Below are 23,693 nucleotides of genomic sequence, written 5' to 3'. Positions count from 1 at the left end.
GTATACAAACTCGAGAGAAAAACATTGCTGAAAATGCAATAATAAATCTTTTCTCCATGTGTCATATTCCACTCTTCGGTGTCTCAATACATCTTCAATATTCTTGATGGTCACAATGTACATTCCTCGTCAGGCACACAACCAAATGCTTTTACAGCCTCCAGACTCAGTGTGCTCCAGCTAAAGGTGTTAGATCGTGGCTCTTCTGTGGCTGGTTGGCTCACCGAGCTGGTTTGGTCGTTCGCAGACATTTCATTACCCTGCAGGGTAACATCATCACTCCAGCCTCGATGAAGCGCTGTTGTGTTTTCCTGCCTGGTATTTAAACTCAGGGGTCCATTGGATTTGATTATCTCATTTCTGGTTTTCCTTCGCAGCGCTGTATATATATAGGGTCTAGTTCTATGTATTTGTTGATGGTCTTCTTGGTGGAGAACCAAGCCTCTAGAAGTCCCTGGTGTTGTCCCAATCGAACTGGTGGTTCTTCTTATCCATGTAAATGGAGATGAGTGAGTATTGGTCATTTTTTTTTATATGAACACCAACTAGCAACAAAAAGACACAAGCAATACTCACTCATCTCCATTTACATGGATAAGGAGAACCACCAGTTCGATTGGGACAACTCCAGGATCCTAGGACAGACCAAACAGAGACAAGCACAGAAATTTCTAAAGGCTTGGTTCTCCACCAAGAGGACCAACAACAAATACATAGAACTAGACCCTATATATATACAGCACTGCGAAGGAAAACCGGAAATGAGGTAATCAAATCCAACAGAAACCAGAGTTTTAATACCAGGTGGGAAAACACAACGGTGCTTCATTGGAGGCTGCACTGATTATGTTACCCAGCAGGGTAATGAAATGTCTGCGGAATAATGAACAAGCTCAGTGAGCCAACCAACCACAGCATTCACAACCCAAGCTACAAATCTACTCAACAACCTGAATGACTTTTCTGCACTTCACCTCTGCAGCAGCTATCTGAAGCTTTAGCATATCCCTCAGCCTGTAATCCCGGACTTTGGAATGCGCAAGTCTGTAACACTCAGTCAAAGACAACGCCATGCTGGAAGATCAGTAAGGTACAGAGTGGCGTAACGATCTCCTTCTGCACCATGAGGCTTCTCTGATTCTATGGTTTGGACAAATCTATTAGCCACAGTTCATGAGGGCAGATTAGCATGGAATGTAACATCTGGCAATAAGACCTTCTTTAAATAAATACAAAAAGAAGAGAGGTCAAAGTGAACATAGGACCTTTAGAACATAATTCTGGGAAGATAGTTATGGGGATCAAGGAAATGGCAGAAGTTAATCAAATATTTTTCATCAGTCTTTATAGTGGAACAATTCCATTAATAGTAAAGGATGTAGAGAGAAATTAAATACCAACACTAGAGAAGTAGTGTTAGATAAACTAATGGAGCTGAAGGCAGAGAAGTCCCTGGCCCACTGATGGCTTACATCCGAGGATCCTATAAGAAGTATCCACTCAGATAGTGGCTGCATTGGTTATAATTTTCCAAAAGTCACTGGATTCTAGAGAAATACCTGAGGATTGCAAGACTGCCAATGTGACACCCCTAATCAAAAAACGAGGGAGGCAAAAGAGGTTAACAATAAGCCGATTAGCCTAACATCGCTTATTGGAAAAATACTGGAATCATTTATGAAGGAAGTAAAAGCAGAACATTTGGAAAATCATAATTAACTCAAACAAAATCAGCTTTATGAAAGGACAATTATGTCTAATTTATCAGACTTTTTTGACGATGTTTCACCAAGAGTGGATAGAGGGGAACCAGATGTGTTGTATTTGGACTTCTAGAAGGCATTTGACAAGGTATCTCAAAAAAGTTTATGTCATAAGAGCCCAAAGTGTTGGAGGTAGTATATTAGCATTGAGGTTGGTTGGCTCACCAAGCTGGTTTGTTGCTTTGCAGACATTTCATTGCCATGCTTGATAACATTCTCAGTGCAGCGTCTGATGAAGTGTCAGTGTGTTTTCCCACCTGGTTTTTAAACGCTGGGGTCCGTAAAGATGGATTGCATCACCCCGGGTTTCCTTCGTAATGGAATGTATATGGGGTCGAGTTCAATGTGTTGATGAATAGCATGCTTCGTGGAGTGCCATGCTTCCAGGAATTCTCGTGCTTGTCTCTGCCTAGCCAGTCCCAGGGTCTTGGTGTTGTCCCAGTCGAATTGGTGGTTGTCCTCGTCCATGTAGATTGAGATGAGTGAGTATTGGTACAGTATTATTACAGTATCATTAGCATGGGTACAGAATTGGCTAATGGGCAGGAAATAGCGAGTGGGTATCAGGGGTTCTTTTTCACATTGGTAACCTGTAAACACTGGGGTTCCACAAGAATCGGTGCTGGGAGTGCAACTGTTTGCAATATATATCAGAGACCTGGAGACAAAAAGTGAATGTGCTGGAACCAAATCTGCAAACGATATAAAAATAGATTGAAAGGCAGGTTGACAGGAAAGCTTGTGACAAATCCTGAAGTTGTCAATGTCACTATGTAAATGAAAAATTTTCTTTCTTTTTTTAAATGAATCTTTAAGGTTACAACTCCAGGCTGGGAAGGAAGAAGATAATTCAAATTATGATCACTATCCAGCCCACACTGGTGAGATACATTCTCAGGTGGAGATGACTTGACTTGGTTACCTGATGCCCACTGCAGTCAAATAGCCTATTGTGGCTTGATGTCTGGATTAACGCATGAAGAATAAGGTTTTGGCTGTTGGCACTAGGACTGCAGTCAAAGAGGGTCAAATCGTTACAGGAGACTGAGGGATAAAGTGAATGTGAAACATAGCAACTTATTTATATCTTTATGATTCTACAAATTAATACCTGGTTCAGGACTAGGGGTAGCTAGTCTCTGTGTATTCAAAATATGGAGGGGTTGGTGTTGGAATGGGTTGGACAAGATCAGAAGTTGGATGACACCAGGTTATAGTCCAACATGTTTATTTGAAATCACAAGCTTTTGGAAGACAATCCCTTCGTCAGCTGAAATGAGACAGCAGACCAAACAGGCACAGAATTTATAGGCAGACAAATCGATGGTACAGAGATCAAAAGATCATCTAAAAGGTGTGAATGAAGTGTGGTCAGGCCAAATAATAAGTCTCTGTAGGTGATCAAGAGTCAGATGGTGTGAGTAAAGTGTCAACAGCAGAATAACAAGTGAAGGGATGACCTATAATCTGATTAAATGAGGCAGAGAGATAATAACAAAAAAATTAAAAATAAGGTGGTGGCAGAGACAAACCAAATGATTAGAATAACATGATAGGTATGAGTCGCATGCCAAAGCCTAATCAAAGTAATAAGTAATCCCAAAACTGCACAAACTAATAAAAGTAGCGAGATCATAGCACTTTAACAAGGTTATGGTGATAAGACAAGGCAGTAAGGAAGATTTTACAGATACAGAACAGTGCGGTGGGGTTACATGTAGCACGAAATGAACCCAAGATCACGGTTGAGGCCGTCTTCATGGAAACGTTACTTGACTGTCAGGTTCTGGTCCGCGATTTTGTGTTGCTGTGTATCCCAAAGGCTGCCTTGGAGGATATCTACCCAAAGAATGTTGTGTCTGTAAGCTTCACCTGACAAAGGGGTAGCCCTGCAAGAGCTTGTGATTTCAAATAAACCTGTTGGACTGTAACCTGGTGTTGTCCGATTTCTGACTATGTATTTAAAATGGTGGCATTCCTTCTTCCCAAAGCATGGAAACTTTTCAACATTTTGTGAGTTAATTCCATCAAACATCTTGCATCATATGGTACAATATTTAACAGGAATAGAGGGATACTGGTTATATTCGGTGGAAAATACAGTTGAAAAATAAATGGAACGGCAAATTGCGAGAGGGGTACAAACAGCTTACAGAGAGATGTCAATAGTTTCGGTAAATTGGCAAAAAAAACTTTTGTCGGCTAAAAAATAACGTGAGAAAAATGTGAAATAACTAAACTGGTGATCGAGACCGGAACGACGGCTGGTGTCCGGCCGGAGCACAGGCGGAGCGGCTTCCGGCAGCCGCTGACTGACAGTTGCATTAACCATTGGGAGCGGGAAAGGGTGGCGATGCGAACCAATGGGCGCGGAATAGGGGCGGGGCCTAGATCATCGGCTCGTGAAAGATGTCGGAGAGAAAAGTGTTGAATGTGAGTGGGGTTGAGGGGGAGAGTGAGAATGTGAATGTTGGGGGTGTGTTTGGACACAGAAAGTGACCGCTGACAACCCCCCCCGTTCCTATCCCCACCCTGTGGGGCCGTTGGTGTTAGCACCTGAGACTGAGCACCAGCCCAGGACAGCTCGCCTGGCAGTGGGACCCCAGTGAGTCCCAAATTATACCCCCGCGCCCCCCAGATGGGCCCTGCCTGTGTGTGTGTTCCCCAGTGGGTGCAGTTGGCTCCAGTGAACAGCACCCATCCTTCACATACGAAAATCCAAGGCTCACTGAACATCTAGACTCGCCAGCTTTAAGTCCATTTAAATGGACGTTGGATAAACATATGGATGATAATGGAATAGTGTAGGTTTGGTAGGCTTCGGATTGGTTTCACAGGTCGGCGCAACATCGAGGGCCAAAGGGCCTGTGCTGTGCTGCAGTGTTCTGTGTACTATAATCACATCAGACAGTCCATCTGTGATGGAATAAAGCTGGGTTTGCTTTACAGCTGAAGCCCCTTTAAACCTCCAGTTAGTATTTTTTTGGAAGAATTGTACATCATTCTTCTTGCGTCCTCTCCCTTATTAATAAGCGTTTATTTGCATTGTTGTAATCTTTTTGCTTAGGTAACAAAAATATCATTTTCAATTGTGCTTAATTAAGCATTTTAAAATCTGTATAAATATGTTTTTTTTTCTAATAGCAGATATTGTACTTGCACTCTTTCATCAGGTTAGAGTCTCTTCATACATGCTTGTTCTGTTAGTGCTCTCAAATATAGAAAGCTTGATTAGTAAGTTTACGGATGACACTAAAATTGACATTGTAGACAGTGAAGAAGGTTTTCTAAGATTACAAAGGGATCTTGATCAAATGGGCCAATGGGCTGAAAAATGGCAGATGGAGTTCAGTGGATAAACGTGAGGTATTGCGTTTTGGTGCAACAAACAAGGGTAGGGTTTATACAAATAATGGTGGAGCCTTGGGTAGTGTTGTACAATGAAGGGACCTATGGATGCAGGTGCATAATTCTTTAAAGTTTGTGTCACACGTGGACAAGGTGGTTAAAAAGGCATTTGGCACATTTGTCTTCATTGCTCAGTCGTTTGAGTGTAAGAGTTGGGACTTTACATTGAGATTGTACAGGATATTGGTGAGGCCTCTTCTGGAATACTGTGTCCAGCTCTGGCTGCTTAGTTATAGGAAGGATATTATCAAGCTGGAGAAGGTTCGGAAGAGATTTACCAGGATGTTGCCAGGAATGGTAGGTTTGAGTTGTAAAGGAAGGCTGGGTAGGCTGGGACTTTTTTTCCACTGGAGCGTAGGAGGTTGAGAGATGACCTGATAAAAAATTATAAAATAATGAGAGGTATACATAGAATTCATGTTATTTGTCTTCTCCCTAGATTTTGTGATTTCAAGTCTAGGGGACACATTTCTAGGTGAGAAGAGAGAGATTTTATATAGATATGAGGCAAGTGTTTTACACAGAGGGTGGTTCACGTGTAGAACGAACTTCCTGATGAAGTGGTAGATGCAAGTACAGTTCCAATGTCCAAAAGATATTTGGATAGATATATGAATGGGAAGGGTCTGGAGGGATATGGGCCAGGAGCAGGTAGGTGGAACTATTATGTTCGGCATCGACTGATCAGACTGAAGGGTCTGTTTCTGTGCTCTATGACTCTATAAATGATAAGCCTGATTCATCCTTGTTAAGACAGAATCCTCTTCTCATTGAGGATATCCTTGTGTCATGTGACTTTATCACTGTGCTAATTCGAGCATATTTCAAACAGATCCAGCAATTCAAACCTGGAGGCATTGTAAGCCACCAGCGACAACTGAATTATGTTTAACTACAATCTGTAACCTCATTGTCCAACATATTCCTATCAAAGATATCCATGAAAGGTATTTCAAATTATCAGAAAGGTCTGTTTGTGCTCATGGTAACACATGACCTGTAATTTGGTTGGATTTTACTGAATTAATTTTTAGCCAATTTCATTATCTTTTTTGGAAACAAATAAACCTAGAATCTGATGAACTGGTCGGAAGAGCTGTATGTGAAATGAGCCCAGGCAGTATCAGACTAATTCCGAACATGTTGATTGAATGCATAAAACTGCAGTTTATTTTGTACCAAGTGGTAGAGTCAACAGAATGGCTAAAGGGTTAAAATGATAAATTTTTAGTGCTGCTGGTGTGCTGTTCTGAAATTTGGACAGTGGAGGAACTCTGTTTACCAATGAACCAAATGCTTGAATACCTCTCTGAATTCTAACATCCATCACTTTTTTCAGCATACAAATGAACAGGAAACTGTACGATTCCTAAAAGAATGCTGATGACTGTGTTTCTTTTCTTTCCAACAGAAATACTACCCACCGGACTTTGATCCGTCAAAAATCCCAAAACTCAAACTTCCCAAAGATCGTCAGTATGTGGTCCGATTAATGGCTCCTTTCAACATGAGGTAGGCACAAGCTGCTCATCAACATCTCACCTGCTAACCTCTTTGAATTAATTTTGTATGCCCTAAAGAATGTGTATTGCTTACATTGTTTAATAATAAGTTTAATTTAATAATGGAAATTAAAGTGTTAGCATTCACAAGCAATTACCTGATATGATTTCTCCACTAGCTTGCACATAATGTGTCCCACATTCTGTCCCAGTATCGTAGCATCATTGGGTAAATAGACAGTGGAAGATATGTCCCCAACCTTTGTGGATCATTGTATACTCACAATTTATGTTACCAGGTTCCTAAATCTGTCATGATATGGCCTTCTACATAAAAAACAGCCGAGAATGCGGTAAATCTGCATTTGTTATACCAGCTGACAAACTCTTCCACAGCTACTGTCTAGGGGGAAAACAAACTCAATCATTCAATTTTAATTCTCTGTTCCTCTAGGAAGAGTGTTTAGTCAGGTACCTGATCTTTCCATTCCCTTGCTTTCAATTTCTGAACTCTGTGACCTAGTGCTTTCTCGTCGTTATCATTCTTTTGGTGACATGGTAGTTAGAGCGCTTCAAAGTGATTCAGTGCTTTGAGAGGTTTCAGAGATTTTGTGACAAGGTGGTAATATCAATGCTTTTATCTTACATTTCAAGGCTGGAACTCTTCATGTCCCTTAGTCTTACTTTCTTTCTGCAATGGAAAAAGCTTTCAAGCTGAGTTTACTGTCAGCTAACCATTTTCTCTTGACTGGCACTTTTTGATGACCTGATAGGTGGCTGTAAGTGCTTTCCTATGCAAAGTGATTCCATTAGTGGACATCATGTTTACTCCCAACCTGCACAGCACACAACATTTCCTTCAGAGTTAATACAAAAAACCACTAAGAAGAGACTGGTCTAGTATTATTTCAAATGACAATAGCATTTGCTTCTGCTGTAATCAGGAGATGACCATTCTGAAATTGTGCGCCCAGCTTAACATTTGAAAAACAAAGCTCACTATTAATGCTCAGACCTTAATAAGAACAATAATGCTTCCTCTAGCAGCCTTGACACATTGTGAAGTCTGAGCTGACAGATCAACAAACCCGGGTCTGATGAAGGACTTGTTTTAGCAAATGCACAAAGTCAGGCCAATCTTTCCCCCTCACACCCACTTTGTACTGCAGGTGTAGATGTTCGCCTCAAGGTGGGAATCAGAAACATTGCTAATTTAATTTGTTTGCCTCAGGAGAGAGTGCCAAAAAGGATAGGATATTCTTTATTGGAAGTTGGGGTGCCAAGGCTGACTGTTTAAAAGATTTACCTCATTGTTGTTGCACTTTGTCCCAGTTACGCGAAAAAAGTAAAGCCAGCTAGCCTTCACCCCTCGCAACTCCTCAAACCCCTTGGTTCTCAAACCCACACTTTTTCCCATTCTCCATTCATGCTACTCCATCCACCTTCACCGAACCCCTATTATCCTTCATGCCTGTTGCAAGATATTCCCCTCTCTCCATGCCTGTAACTGTCCTTGACCCATATGCCAAGTTGAGGCACTTTCATGCACGTGTGCACAATTTGCTACATAGTACCAATGAATCCTATTGTAGCAATAAGATTTGGACTCCGTTGCTGAATAACCCATTGTTAATTTTCCACTTTTAGACGAACCCTTTATAATACAGGCCAATAAAAATGTCAGTGATCCAGATCTGCTTCAATAGTAGAAAGTACAAGCACTTAACGCCTCTTAATCTTGTGTGAAGATACACTGATCTTTGCTGTCAACTGCATAGAGAGCAAGAGCTATCAATTAAGCTATGTTTTCCCCTTAACTCTTACATAGGTCTGGGTTCTCAGCTAACAGTGTATAATGAGCTTGAAGAAGAGTCTTCTGGATTTGAAACATTAACTTTATTTCTGTCTCCACTGACTCTGCCAGATCTACTGAGTTTCACCAGCACTTTCTGTTTTTATTTCAGATCTCCAGTGCTTTGCTTTTATTTTAATGTATGTTGAGACCTGCCTGAGAGCCTATTACATGGTATTTTGTGATGTAGCTTGTAATGGTACCTATCTTTCCCTCTTGTGGGCCTGACCTGTTTAGAATGGAAATCCTACATTGGCAGCAAATTAGCCAGAAAATACAACTAACAGTTGATATTTCCAGCCCGATAAGGCCTGTGTGTTATACTCTGACCAGATCACATTTTCGATATGTTGAGGCCAGACTCCAGATATATTCTCAGTTTGATATCACACACTGCAGCCTCTCAATGAGGTCACTTGGAGATGTAAGCTGTGTCATAGGAAGCGTTCTCTTCAGACTCTAAAGCATTAAGATATTTTGCTAATTGTTTCTTCCATTAAATGCATGAAAATAACTTTTAACAAGAGGAAATGTAATTCTTTGTGTTATAAAGAGGTAAAACAGGGATAATTTGAACAAGATTTGCAAAATAGTGAAATAACAAAATTGTGTTGATGTTGACCAGTTATTTCAATGGAATTTGTTAGGGAGCAAGCTTATAAGTTAGGCAAGGGCAGAACCAGGTTGGTTGTTATTCTTTTATTGGAGAATAGTGGAGCTGGGAAAGAGTTTTCCAGCTGGTGCGGTGAATGTAATACAATCTCTACCGTGCAGAAGCAGGCCATTTGTCCCATCGAGCCCCTCTGAAGAGCATCCCACCCAGACCCCCAGTCCCTGCAACCCTGCATTCTCCATGGCCAATCCACCTAGCCTGCACATCCCTGGACACTGCGGGTGATTCAGCATTGTCCACCCACCTAACCTGCACACTTTAGACTCTGGAAGGAAACGCACAGAGATATGGGGAGAATGCGCATCCTCCAAACAGACAGTTTCCTGAGGGTGGTATCGAACCCGGCTCCCTGGTGTTGTGAGGCAGTGCTAACCACTGAGCCACCGTGCTGCCCTGTTGATTCACTGTATTCTTTTAAGAGGGATCAGAGTATTTTGTGCAGGAATTAGGTATCCTCTAACATAAATTATGACTGAATGGTTAGGAGAGAAATTTTCCAGGTTCTATTTTCCCAACTGGCCCTGTTGATACTGTATTGTGAAGCATAGATAAATAAGACAGCCTTGTTTGACAGTTTCATGTGTTCTTCTGTTGTGCTAGATGCAAGACATGTGGAGAGTACATATACAAAGGCAAGAAGTTCAATGCACGAAAGGAAACTGTACAGAATGAGGTCTACCTGGGTCTTCCCATCTTCCGCTTCTACATCAAATGTACCAGGTGTCTGGCAGAAATCACATTTAAAGTAAATACGTCTACATCTCATCAATTCATTTGAATAGAGTTTCCTCCTCCAGGCAGTATTTGCACTGCAGTCAGGAAAGTAATTTTTCTCCAGAATTACAATAAATCTTGCAATTTATTATCTGTCCCACCCCGTCTATCATCATCTATTCCTAATGACATTGATTCTCTCTAAGGAATGTATTCATGGGTACATACCTTAAGTGTCATTTATTCACATGACCCTGGACAGCAGAGGGTGTCAGGTGTATTAAACTGTTGATGCCTATCACATCATAGATTGGTCCTAAATGAATATGAAAGCAAAGTGTTGTAGATACTGGATATTTGAAGAAGAAGCAGAAAAGACTCAGCAATTCTGATAGAATCTATGAAAAGAGCAATAGAATGAACCTTTGAGGTCTGTTATACTCATCAAAACATACTTGATTTGTTGACTGACTGTCTCTGTGATCTGTTGGAAATTTTTGCTGTTTATTTCTGATACGATGCTAGTCATTTTCCGGCATGAATCAGCAGGTGAGCAAGAGCAGGAAATCATGGCTAATTTTTTTTGCATTCCCTGTCGTAGCATGACAAGGCCAGTTGCAACATCCAAACTGCTCCCCTTGGCTACATAGTCGTAAACCACAAAAATAGACCCTTCAGTCAAACTCATCCATGCCAACCATGTTGCCCAAACTAAAATAGTCAAATTGCCTGCATTCGGTGCATATCCTTATAAACCATTCATATTCATGTACCTGTTCAAATCTCTTTTAAATGTTGTAAGTGTACCTGCATCTACCACTTCATCTGACAGTTCATTCCACAACCCTGTGGGTGAAAGAGTTGCCCCTCGGGTCCTTTTTAAATCTTTCTCCTCTCACTTTAAAAATACTCCCCCTACTTCTGGAATGCTGTGGAATATGGTATGGTAGGGGATAGAGGAAAAGTCCAGTGGAAAGCTTGCATTGCCAAAATGATGTATTCACTTTGGGTTATGTTGGTGTCACATTTTACGCATTTCAATACTCCATGTAAATGTTGATTATTCTTAGGGGTCGGCAGTGATTGTGGGGGTGGGGAGGCAATGGTGGTGAAGCAGGATGGATCTAAATTAAAGTTGAGTTACATGTAGCTTGTCCAAGCATTTTGGCAATGCAAACTGCAGGGAACATTGTGGGTTTAGAGCAAGACTTGTGCAAATCTTTCATCCACAGTCTCTTGCCCAGGAGCTGAAAGATAACAAAAATTCTCTCCCCAAATCCACAGAAAAGGAGAGCTTGAAGAAATTCTCTCCCAATTTCAGCTGTCTGTCCAGAATGGTGGGTCCTACATTGAGGGTTTGCAAGTCTGCTCTTGATGATAACTCATTCGTTGTCCTGCACTAATTTGAGTTGCCTAAACACTTCCATTCAGCAGCATCAATAAGGTAGCAAATTGATGCTAAAGAAAATTGAGTTATCAGCTTATTTAAATTAAGAATGGAGGTAAGGGGGTTAGATAATAGACAATAGACAGTAGGTGCTGGAGTAGGCCATTCGGCCCTTCAAGCCAGCACCACCATTCATTATGATCATGGCTGATCATCCACAATCAGTATCTTGTTCTGCCTTATCCCCATAACCCTTGATTCCACTATCTTTAAGAGCTCTATCCATCTCTTTCTTGAAAGTATCCAGAGAGTTGGCCTCCACTGCCTTCTGGGGCAGAGCATTCCATATATCCAGCACTCTCTGGGTGAAGAAGCTTTTCCTCAACTCTGTTCTGAATGGCCTACCCCTTATTTTTAAACTGTGTCCTCTGGTTCTGGGCTCCCCCATCAGCGGAAACATGCTTCCTGTCTCCAGAGTGTCCAATCCCTTAATAATCTTATACGTCTCAATCAGATCCCCTCTCATCCTTCTAAACTCAAGTGTATACAAGCCCAGTCGCTTCAATCTTTCAACATCTGATCGTCCTGCCATTCCGGGAATTGACCTCGTGAACCTATGGTAGATGGTAGTACAACAGTTATTTTACTGGATTAGCAATTGAGAAGCCTGGATGATTCCAAAGAATGGGAGTCAGATCGCACCATGGCATTTTGAAAACTTGAATTGTTTTTGCTTTGAGAATACAATGTAAAAGTGACTATATACTTTTCTTCAAAGTTTGGCTGCCTAACTAACTTACTTTATGGACGGACATCATTACGCAGTATGTTCCGCATCCCACTCCCATCCCACTCCAATGTGGTGACACTTAAAATGGCCTAACTATAACTAGCAATAGTAATAAAAGTCTACCTCGGCTAGTAGTACCCACCAGATGAGAATTTCTATTTCAGGATACTATTGTAAACCTTGATGATAAATGTCATTATTTAATTGTAGAGAGTTCTAATGCCAAGGTGTACTGAGACTATTCTTAAGAACATTTAAGTGCAATTAGATATGTCTGCAGAGCCCAGGGTTCAAGCCTACAATCTCTCCATTGTATTTTACAATAAAATGTTTAAACATACACATTACTGCTTAATACTGAGAATAAAGATCTTTTTTGAAAACCTAAGCTCTTTGCTGGACTTGCTTTGTGTTTGAACCAAGATAATGAATTTGGTTTGACATGTGGTCATTTATTTATTGCTGCTGCGTATCTGAACTTTTAGACAGACCCTGAGAACACAGACTACGTGATGGAGCACGGAGCGACACGAAACTTCCAAGCAGAGAAGCTGCTGGAGGAGCAGGAGAAGCAAATGCAGAAAGAACGGGAGGATGAAGAGCTGAACAACCCAATGAAGGTATTACTTACTATGTGAAGCGCTGACTGGCCGATTCCAGTGTCTATGCTGCACTCTGGCCTCCTGCCACTCTTCATCTAACCTCATTCAGACATTGTTCTGCTCCTTTCTCCCTCTTGTGGGGATCAGGTGGTGTGATGTTTGGACACTTAGTAAAACCTCCTTGTCAAAATTTTCCAAGCATAATATATTGTAAATACAAGTATTTACAAGCATAACTTGAAACAATGCAATCACGCTATGATGGTTTTATTTTTAATGGCAAAAAGGATTTAAAGAATAATGAAAATGACAGTGGTGGAGATTTCAGTGTGGAGGTGCAATGTGCTGATCAGAAATTTACTCGTGAAGACTAATGGCCGACATGGCCTTCGATAAGGTGCCTCACGGGAGGCTGCTGAGCAAGGTGAGGGCCCATTGTGTCTGAGGTGAGCTACTGGCTTGGATTGAGGATTGGCTGTCAGACAGAAGGCAGAGAGTTGGGATAAAAGGCTCTTTTTCGAAATGGCAATCGTTGACAAGTGGTGTCCCACAGGGTTCAGTGTTGGGGCTGCAGCTGTTCGCTTTATATATTAATGATCTGGATGAAGGGACTGGGGGCTTCTGGCGAAGTTTGCCGATGATACGAAGATAGGTGGACAGGCAGGTAGTACTGAGGAGGTGGGGAAGCTGCAGAAAGATTTAGACTGTTTAGGAGAGTGGTCCAGGAAATGGCTGATGAAATTCAACGTGAGCAAATGTGAGGTTTTGCAGTTTGGAAAAAAGAATACAGGCATGGGCTATTTTCTAAATGATGAGAAAATTCGTAAAGCAGAAGTACAAAGGGATCTGAGAGTGCTGGTCCAGGATTCTCTAAAAGTTAACTTGCGGGTAGAGTCTGTGATTAAGAAATCGAATGTAATTTTTGTCGTTTATCTCAAGAGGGTTGGAATATAAAAGCAGTGATGTGCTTTTGAGACTTAATAAAGCCCTAGTTAGGCCCCGTTTAGAATACTGTGTCCAATTTTGGGCCCCACACCTCAGGAAGGACATACTGGCACTGGAGCGTGTCTAGCGGAGATTCACACGGATGATCCCTGGAATGGTAGGTTTAATGTATTTTGAACGGCTAAGGATCCTGGGATTGTATTCATTAGAGTTTAGAAGGCTGAGGGAAGATCTAATAGAAACTTACAAGATAATGTATGGCTTAGAAAGGGTGGACGCTAGGAAGTTGTTTCCGTTAGGCGGGGAGACTAGGACCCTTGGGCACAGCCTTAGAATTAGAGGGGGTAAATTTAAAACGGAAATGAGGAGACATTTCTTCAGCCAGAGAATGGTGGGCCTGTGGAATTCATTGCCATGGAGAGCATTGGAGGCCGGGACGTTAAATGTCTTCAAGGCGGAGATTGATAAATTCTTGATCTCACAAGGAATTAAGGGCTACGGGGGCGGTGCAGGGAAGTGGAGTTGAAATGCCCGTCAGCCATGATTTAAATGGTAGAGTGGACTCGATGGGCTGAATGGTCTCACTTCCACTCCTATGTCTTATGATCTTATGGCTGAGTAATTTCAGTACTCGCGGTCTGCCATGTGTTTATCCTTTTTAAAGGTTTTAGAGAACAGGACTAAAGACTCCAAAATGGAAATGGAGGTGTTGGAAAACCTGCAGGAGCTGAAGGAGTTGAATCAGCGACAGGCCAACGTGGACTTTGAGAGTATGTTACTGGAGTATCAGAAATATGAGAAAGACCTGAAACGACAGCAGGAGGAGGAGGATGAGCGAGAAATGAAGTAGGTCTGGCTGTCAAAATTCGGAATTGTTCCATTCATTATAATGATGATCATCAGCATTAAGATGCTGAAGAGCAGAATGGATTCTGAGGAAAGCTTTCTGCTAAATTAGTTGGTCACAGCTAGAATGGTGCCAGGACAATCCCATCTAGGGTTGGTGCCCTAAGGGTGAACTGGAGATTCTGACTGAATAAATCAAAGTGCCCATTCTAATCGCAATGCAGAAGTTTCTTTAGTTAGGAAGAGTGGTGAGACTGGGCTCAACTGTGATGCCCTTTACAGTGGAATAGCCTGCCCACTGTCTGGATATGATTGTATTGTGATGCACTAATGCCTTGGTGTGAGATAGAGGAGAGTAATGGGTTACATTCATTGTTTTCTCTCAAAGATAATTTATTAGCTTTTTCTCTGGTTACCTCAAAATAAAGCGCACAAATTCTTGTAGAGGTTATTAATTTAGAAAATCTGGCAATTTTTATTTGTCACATCTGTGCAATTCACTAAGCTCCACATGCTAGTTTGTGCATGTTGCATGTTCCAGTCCCACTATTTCGTTGATGCACTGTGACCAGTAGGCTCGAGTAGAACTGAAGTGCTGCAGACACAGTATGCCCCTGCTTTCGTCAGACCATTCACCAGCATTGGAATGAAGCTCAAAATAAACAATGGGACAGTTTTTAAAATGAGCTTGGGAGCCCTCTCCATAAATACACTGATTTGACACAATGTGGTTTCTTGAAGTTTGGAATCCATTCAAAGATGTTGTTTCCTGCACGCTCGCTCTTTCCCTTCCCCTTCCTGCACTCTTTCTCTTTCCCCAGTCAAGCATCAACATGTTTCCATATAGAGAGTTTACACGCCAGGAATCAGCTCTCTGTGTTGATTTATCTTGCCTCTTTCTATCCTAAAAGGACAATGCTGGAAAGTGCCCAGGTGAAGAGAATTCTGGATGATTCGGACTCTGATGAGGAACTCCCTAAACCTCGTAAGCTGAATTCCCAAGTCCCCCAGAGGCCGACAGATATTCTCAATGAGGTATGATTCTGATTCCGTTTCAAGTGCTTGAAAACTAAGAAATAGATTTCTTGCATTGTCATAGGCCGTTCTACCCATTTTGGTTTGTGGCATCCAGGAAAATCTTCAGTTTTCCCCACTTTCTCCCCCTGTACTCTATTCGGAATCCTTTCATTTGTCGTGCATTTTTGTGTGCAAGTAACTTTTAGAAATCAATTCTAAATTCCTAATTTCTCTGTTGTTGTTTACAGCTTGATGTAAAGTGTATTTACCATCTGATACCATTTCTAAATTAATTCTGAGGTCCTATCCAAAAAGCCTTCTCTCAGTCGTTTCGTTACTTTTTTAGGATAAACTCTTCAACCCTCCAGTCTCTTCAAATACAGCCCAATTCTCTGAGACATTGTGGTCTTGCATTGCTTCAGAGATTTATCACTACACATTACACAGGTCTCGAATTAGCAGAAAGATACAAAGATAGGAAGACAATACAGGTGAAGGTGTGGCTTAAGAGCTGGTGTATGAGGGAGGGCTTCATGTATCTATATCATTGGGATCTCTTTGAGGGCAGGAGGCACCTGTAGAAGAAGGGCAGATTGCATCTAAACTGGAGGGACACCAGTATCCTCGCAGGTAGGTTTGCTAGTACCACTTAGGAGGGTTTAAACTAGTGCAGCAGGTGAAGGGAACCAGACCAGTAACTTGGCATGCAGAGTGATTTGAGGATATGGTCAACATTAAGTCAAGTAAGGCTAAAAGTGAGAACAGGCAGGGCCAGGTTAATGAGTACGGTGGGACTGGTGACCTGAAATGTATTTAATGCAGAGAATATAACAGATAAGGCAGATGAGCTGAGGGCCTGGATTAATGTATAGAACAGCAATGTTGTAGCCATGAGAGAATGGAAGGACTGTCCCCTCAACGTTCCACTATTTAGATGTATTAGACATGATAGAGCAGGAACTAAAAGGGGTGGGGAAATTTCATTACTGGTGAAAGAGAATGTCACACCTGCGCTATGAAAGGCCATCTTAGTGCATCCTGGCATTAGTGATCTTGCCCACAATGCTGTTGGACTTGTGTACAAAGATAGGGGTCTAATCATGATTGTGGGCTCATTCAGCAAAGCCATGGTGGGTGGAACTCAGGAATAAGCAAGATGCAACCACTATGATGGGGTTACATTGTAAGTCTCCCAGTAGCCAGCAGGAGATAGAGCGTTAAATTAGCTTGCCAGTGCTCAACATTAGTGTGCACTTGTAGAATATGGTGAGAAGCAATGCTGTAGAGTAAAACAGAAAATACACAGTTGGCCAGCCAATACTGTGGAGAGAGAAGGAGAGTTAATATATCAGGAGAAATATCGTCTCGGTGAGCAAGACTGAAAGAACTGCGGAAGCTGTAAATCAGGAACAAAAACAGAAGTTGCTGGAAAAGCTCAGCAGGGCTGGCAGCATCTGTGAAGAAGAATGAAAAGGGTTCTGAGGAATGGTCACCGGAAATGAACTGGAAGCGTTAACTCTGATATTTTTATTTCTTCACAAATGCTGCCAGACCTGCTGAGCCTTTCCAGCAACTTGTGTTTATGTTCCTCTTGCTGAGCCTTTGTCTTGGCCAAGTATTTGCCCCAACACTACAGTGATGATGTGATCAGTACCGTGCTGCTGTTTGTGGATCCTTGCAAGGCCAATTTTCATTCTGAAATATGGACATCGGCCTGATATGTCAATTCTGTTTCTCTCTCCTGTAATGCTTCTTGACGTGCTGACTGTTTCCCACTTTGGTGATTTTTTTATTCTGATTTTCATCATACATAGCATGTTAATTTTGCATAGAAACCTGTCCTTGCCAGTGTAAACATAAATCATGTTGTGTCTGTGTAGACTAAACTTCAAGATTTTTGAGAAAATCTGTAGGGAATGAAGTTGCTCACAAATGGCGATCATTTGGATGGTATCTGTTTCCCATTGTCAGGCTAGTTTAAGTATGTTGTGCCCATAGGTGTTCAAGGGTTTTTGAGAAGCCAAACTAGAGCCTTTTAAGTAAGAATGGAAGAAATTGGGAAGGGGTGAGAGGATATGAATTGATTGATTCTTCTGTAAAACTGCAATTGATCCCCCAGAGAAGTAGCAGATTACAGGAGCTCTGAGGAAAATTAATTGGACCTTAAATGTTGATTCTGCTTCCTCTCCAAAGATGCTGTCAGGCATGCTGAGCTTCTCCAACAATTTCTGTCTTTGCAGCAGAATAGAGGAGTTGCTTATATTGCCCACACTAAATTCAATGTCTTAAAGTCCATACACTGTTTGCAAGAGTCCATTTTTGGCTGTGGTAAGTTGCAGCCCACATGCATGTGCCATAACGAGTGCAAGATGAGAGGTTTTGTCAAAATATGTCCTTTTTTTCCCAGCAGTACTCAGGCTTGTATGTCGGCCAGAAGGGTCTAGGCCCGAAACTTAAGCTTTTGTGCTCCTGAGATGTTGCTTGGCCTGCTGTGTTCATCCAGCTTCACACTTTGTTACTTCAGGTTTTGTATAATCACTTAAGTTGTTTGGCAATGTTCTTTCGTTTATGTATGTAGTTTTACTTTATAATAGAATGCTGATCATCAGAGTAAAAAACTGAAGGCTGAGAGTTGGGAGAGGAGTGTGGGAAAGTTCAGTGGAAGTCTTCATCTTTCTGGGTTGGTGGTGAAGAAGCCACAGATGAAACAAGCAGATTTATCCAGCCTGAGGAAGGGAGACACTTTCCAGAAAGACTGCCTGACAAGCAATGGTAAGAACTGGGTGCAAAACATTGAACTTTTTTGGTTTTATTGTATTTGGAAATTAATTAGTTTTTGTTTGGTGTCATTTTAATGAGAATTGAGTGGGCGTCAAACCCTGTGGTTAATTTACTTATCCAGGCACTCTGGTGCCCCCCATTGAATGTACCCATCAATAGCCCTCCTTTGCTTTTAATGTTCAAAATGTCTCTAATCCTTTATGATGTACAGTCATGACTATATTCATACCTATGATACTTGATAAGCTGGGGAACCTCAATTTGTAACATTCACTCAAAATCAAAGAAACCACCGTTGAACACAAATTAAAACCAACTCCCCAGTGGTGCACCATCAGAGATGCTGTTCTTGGGATGGAACGTTAAACCAAGCCTCATAGCCCCTCAAGTGTGATGCGGATGACCCGTGGCACATCTCAGTAAAAAGCAGTTTTCTCAGGTGCTCGTGCTCATATTTATCCCATTGACAACATTGCTACTCTGCACGTCTGCTCACATGTTTCTTTTCGATATTTTTTAAACTTCCCTTCAGTTGAATCCTGTCTCTTTCCCTCCACCTCCCCTCACAAAATAGATTAATTTTCTACCTACGGTACTAGTTATATTATTCATCAGGACACTGGTCCCTGCATGGTTCAGATGAAGCCAGCTGACCTGCCCTTTCTTTCTCCAGTACTCGAGGCAATGCCTCAAGAATCGGAACTATTTCTCCCACACCAATCTTTGAGCTACGCATTTTATCTCCCTAATCTTAATTACCCTGTGTCAGTTTGCATATGACTCGGATAGTAATCCCAAAATGATCACCTTTGTGTTTCTTGTGCTTTTCAGTTTAGCCCCAGGCTGCTCATAATCCCTAAGCATAACCACTTTCCTACTTTACCTACACTATTGGTACCTACGTGGATCTTACCCCTCCCACTTCACATTCCCCCCGCCCAGCCCAGACAGATGTCCTGAATGTTATCACCAGGCAGGCAGCACAACCATGGGACTCTGTCTTCACTGCAGAGAACATTACCTCTTCCCCAGACTTATGACTACTACATTTCTCTTGACTCTCTTCAAATGAATGGCACTCTGGAGCACATTGCTGTGGTCAGTTTGCTCATCACCGCTGCAGTCTATGTTCTCAGCCGCACAAAGAGAAAAAACCTTATACCTATTAGAAAAGGGCCCTGTCTTCACCAAAGCTAAATTCCGAATCCGCACACCTCCCTCTCACACAGATGCCATTTACATGTTTAAATTGTACTCACCTCCACCTTTGGCAGCTCTGAGACCACAGACCATATTTGATAGAATTAATCTAAAGGGTATGACTATCTCCTGAAGCACAGAGTCCAGGTACCTGTCCACTTCCCTGATGTGTTGCAGTGCCCACAGCTCAGACCCAGCTCATCAACTTTGAGCCAGAGTTCCTCAGGCAGCCTTGCTGTAGATATGGTCAACATGAGTCACACTGATTTCCACCAGCGCTCATACTATAGCTGCGACACATTGACCGCCAGTGTTCTCTATTTATTTATTTAATTAATTTGCTTTTTTTTTAAATAGTGAATTTCTTATCTGTACCCTTCAGCTTCAATAAAGTCTCCTGATTTAAACCACTTGACTAATCAAGAACCCACCAATCAACTACTTGTAGAACTGTTTAGGGAGGGTCTCTGTACTGCAGGTTGTTATCTCTTGCCACCACTGCCTTTCTCATGGAGGTCTGCTCTTCTCTTTGGGAGCTGAAACTCTGTGCTTTGTATGTTATAGCAGTGACTGGACTTCAAACATATTTAGTTATTCTGCAGAGATTTTTGAGATGCCTGAAAATTGGGAAAGATGCTGTCTAAAATACATATCTTCTTAAACCGCTGTCAAGTCTTGTAAAGCTGTTTCTGCTTCAGAAGTAAAGGCTGAACAAATGCAGGCAACAGAGGAGTTCCACTCATGGCTTCCACTGGCGATCCTCAGCCTCTGCGATGCTGTGTGATCACAGCATCAAGAGCCATCAGTGATCTTGCTCACAGTGCTGTTGGGCCTGTGTACAAAGAGAAGGATCTGATTGTGATGTTGCACCTCTGTTGTAAAGGGAACTAGTGCAAATGGGGGACGATGACAGATTTCAGATGTGATGTCCTTATGGAAAAACCACTAATGACACAGGAAACAAGGTATAAGATGGTATCAAGCATCTGTGGAAATACAATCACCAGGAAAATGCAATAGGGTTTAACAATTCTGTAGTACTTGCTACATCCTGGGAACTTGCTATGGTGCTTCACATTTATTAAATGACTTTTGAAGTCAGTAATATTGGTTAAACTAACGGGAAATGGGCACGTTGAGGATTGTACAAATAAAAGTATTGAATTTTTTTTAAGACGATGTCGACTGAGGAAGGGATTTAGGACTTTCATATAATGCAGGGTGGAATATAATATAATTCATATAATTTTATGACTGTTCAAAGAGGCTACCAGCATCACAATGACCATCTCATCTCAAAAGGCAGCTCCTCCAGCAATGCAGCACTCGGTCCATATTACATTGAAATGCCAGCCTAGGTTGTGTACTCTTGGGCTGGCTGTATCCTGTAACATAGTGAATGAATGACTGAGAATGCTGCCACTTAATCTACCTGTGACTGTACTGGAACTGCCAGTCAGGGAGAGGTCCAAAAGGTTCCCCCTTAAACTTGAAAAGGTACAGAAAAGATTTACGTGGATGTTGCTGGGACTGAAGAGTTTGACTGTAGTGGGATCCTGAATAGGCTGGGGCTTTTCTCTTGGAGCATCACAGACTGAGGGGCAATTATTTAGAGGTTTATAAAATCATGAGAGGCATGGTTAGGGTGAATAGCCAAAGTCTTTCTCCTCAAGTGGACGAGTCCAGAATTAGGGGTCATCTGTTCAAGGTGAGATGGGAGAGATTTAAAAAGGACCTGGGGGTAACCTTTTCATGCAGAGGGTGGTGCAGTATATAGAGTGAGCTGCCAGAGTAGATGATGGAGGTGAGTACAATTACAACATGTAAAAAGCATCTGGATTGGTATATGAATAGGAAGGGTTTAGAGGGATATGGGCCAAATGCTGGCAAATGGGACTAGGTCAGATTGGGATGTCTGGTCAGCGCAGATGAGTTGGACCAAGGGGTCTTTTTCCCTTCTGTCTGACTCCGAATATCAAGTGAGGCAGAAATCAATTTCTGCTCGGGAATAGCTAGTCAGAGATGTCATACATTAAATTGTTATCTCTTAAATAACCATAAATCATTTTGATTTTCATATTCTAGGTAGCAGCAATCGTTATTCGGTGGTGTCACCTGCTTCAGAAGTGCTAACGGGGTCATGCCCACAAGTAGAGAATGCATCAACAGCCTGTAATTCATCCTTAAGCCTTCTGGGGGCATACTCTGACAGTGAAGGAAGCAACAGTGATTAACCATTGTGCAATTTTTCAGACTGCAGTAGACCTCTTTCAAGAGAGGAATAATTCAAAGTAATACCATGATGTTTTTTGTTACTGTATTTCTGTAAATATTTGTGGAAGAGGGATTTGTCCCTTGATTTGACATTTGGAATATGTCCATATTTTTCCCAACGTCATTTCTGATGAAATGAGTTTTGATACTCCTTATTTAACAGAACGTTACACTTCTCTGTTGTTTAATCACGTAGCAGGTTTCCACAAGCATGTAACATGGATACGCTTAAGATGACTGTTTGCCCCACATTATAAAAATTCCAGCACAAACTAAGGCTGTTCATCAGATCACAGTACGGTTATTATACTTGCTGAAATGCCACTCTCCTGTTCATAAATTCAGCAAGAGTCCCACTGTCATAGTAAATGATGCCTGGAATCTTTGCTTCTGTGACTTAATACCACAGGTTAGGGAGGGTGAACGTACAATGCCTGCTTGAAAAACCTCCTCACTTTAGTTTCATTTTAAATCTGGTGGGTGGTCTCCATTCTTCCCCGACATTGTGGAATATCCACCAACGATGTCAAATTTCAGGTGACAGACATTCTACATTTCAAAGAAAGTGGAATTTCACCTCTACTGTGCAGTTTCTCCTGCTGTGCATTTTGTTGAGATATCGTATTAATTTTTAATTTTGTCTATTAAATTTTTTTAAATCTATAATAAAAGTTGTCTTGTGAATGCAAATATTAATTAATTACTGATTTATACATATTCTTGTGATCGTGGCTTGTAACCTACGTACAAAATTGAAGTATCTGTACATTAAATCCAACACGTCACCTGTGCAACAAAAACAGAAGTTGCTGGAAAAGCTCAGCAGGTCTGGCAGCATCTGTGAAGAAAAAAAATCCGTTAACTTTTTGGGTTCGATGACCCTTCTTCAGAACAGGTATGCAGTTCATTGAAGCATTATAAGTAGCTAATACCCAACGGCTGCAGAGATAATCGGTCTTTAGTGTTGAAAGGCTGCGATATTGGATGTGTTTTGTTCTATTTTGTAGCCAGGGTGTGTACAACCATTGATTTTATTTCTGCATCTTGTGTTTTTTAACTCCCAAAGGAACTAGCTTTTATATCTTGTTAACATGTTTTTAACATCAAAATCTCCCAAAGGCAAGGAAATTACAGTGAGCAATACAAAACACTGGTTCAGCCTGAATAGAATAACAAATATCGTGGTCTAGGAGGTGGCCATTCAGCCCCATTGCACCTGCACCAGTTCTATTATCACGTCCATTTCCGTTGTCTAGTGCCAATCTCCTGCCTTTTCCCCATATCTCTGCACATTATTACTGTCCAAAAAAAAATCTGATTCCCTGTTGATCACCACAACTGAACTGGAGCATTCAGAACTTATTTTAGGAAAAATTGAATGGTAAGACCGTAAGACATAGGAGTGGAAGTAAGGCCATTCGGCCCATCAAGTCCACGCCGCCATTTAAATCATGGCTGATGGGCATTTCAACACCACTTCCCCGCACTCTCCACGTAGCCCTTGATTCCTTTTGAGATCAAGAATTTATCAATCTCTGCCTTGAAGGCAACCAACGTCCCGGCCTCGACTGCACTCTGCGGCAATGAATTCCACAAGCCCACCACTCTCTGGCTGAAGAAATGTTGTCTCATTTCAGCTTTAAGTTTACCCCTTCTAATTTTAAGGCTGTGCCACGGGTCCTAGTCTCCCCGCCTAACAGAAACAACTTCCTAGCGTTCACCCCTTCTAAACCATACATTATCTTGTAAGTTTCTATTAGATCTCCCCTCAACCTTCTAAACTCTAATGAGTACAATCCCAGGATCCTTAGCCGTTCATCATACGTTAAACCTACCATTCCAGGGATCATCCATGTGAATCTCCGCTGGACACGCTCCAGGGCTAGTATGTCCTTCCTGAGGTGTGAAGCCCAAAATTGGACACAGTATTCTAAATGGG

General features: G+C 41.7%; 1 protein-coding gene across 2 annotated transcripts; it reads left to right on the top strand.

Annotated features, from left to right (window-relative positions):
• Positions 1-4,110: 4,110 nt before the first annotated feature.
• Positions 4,111-23,597, top strand: yju2 (YJU2 splicing factor homolog). Of its 2 annotated transcripts, none has more exons than XM_048559409.2 (8): positions 4,111-4,196; positions 6,583-6,683; positions 9,799-9,943; positions 12,575-12,709; positions 14,301-14,482; positions 15,394-15,517; positions 18,094-18,271; positions 21,566-23,595. In XM_048559409.2, exons 1-8 carry the CDS (start codon positions 4,173-4,175, stop codon positions 21,712-21,714), a joined length of 1,038 nt encoding a protein of 345 aa, XP_048415366.1. In that variant the 5' UTR covers positions 4,111-4,172; the 3' UTR covers positions 21,715-23,595. The 2 variants fall into 2 exon arrangements, with proteins under 2 accessions (XP_048415366.1, XP_048415367.1); XM_048559410.2 differs by lacking the exon at positions 4,111-4,196 and adding an exon at positions 4,442-4,567 and having other exon boundaries at positions 21,566-23,597.
• Positions 23,598-23,693: the final 96 nt, after the last annotated feature.

Source organism: Stegostoma tigrinum, chromosome 30 (genome assembly GCF_030684315.1).
Source record: "Stegostoma tigrinum isolate sSteTig4 chromosome 30, sSteTig4.hap1, whole genome shotgun sequence".
NCBI lineage: Eukaryota > Metazoa > Chordata > Chondrichthyes > Orectolobiformes > Stegostomatidae > Stegostoma > Stegostoma tigrinum.
This window is presented reverse-complemented; position numbering and strand designations above follow the sequence as displayed.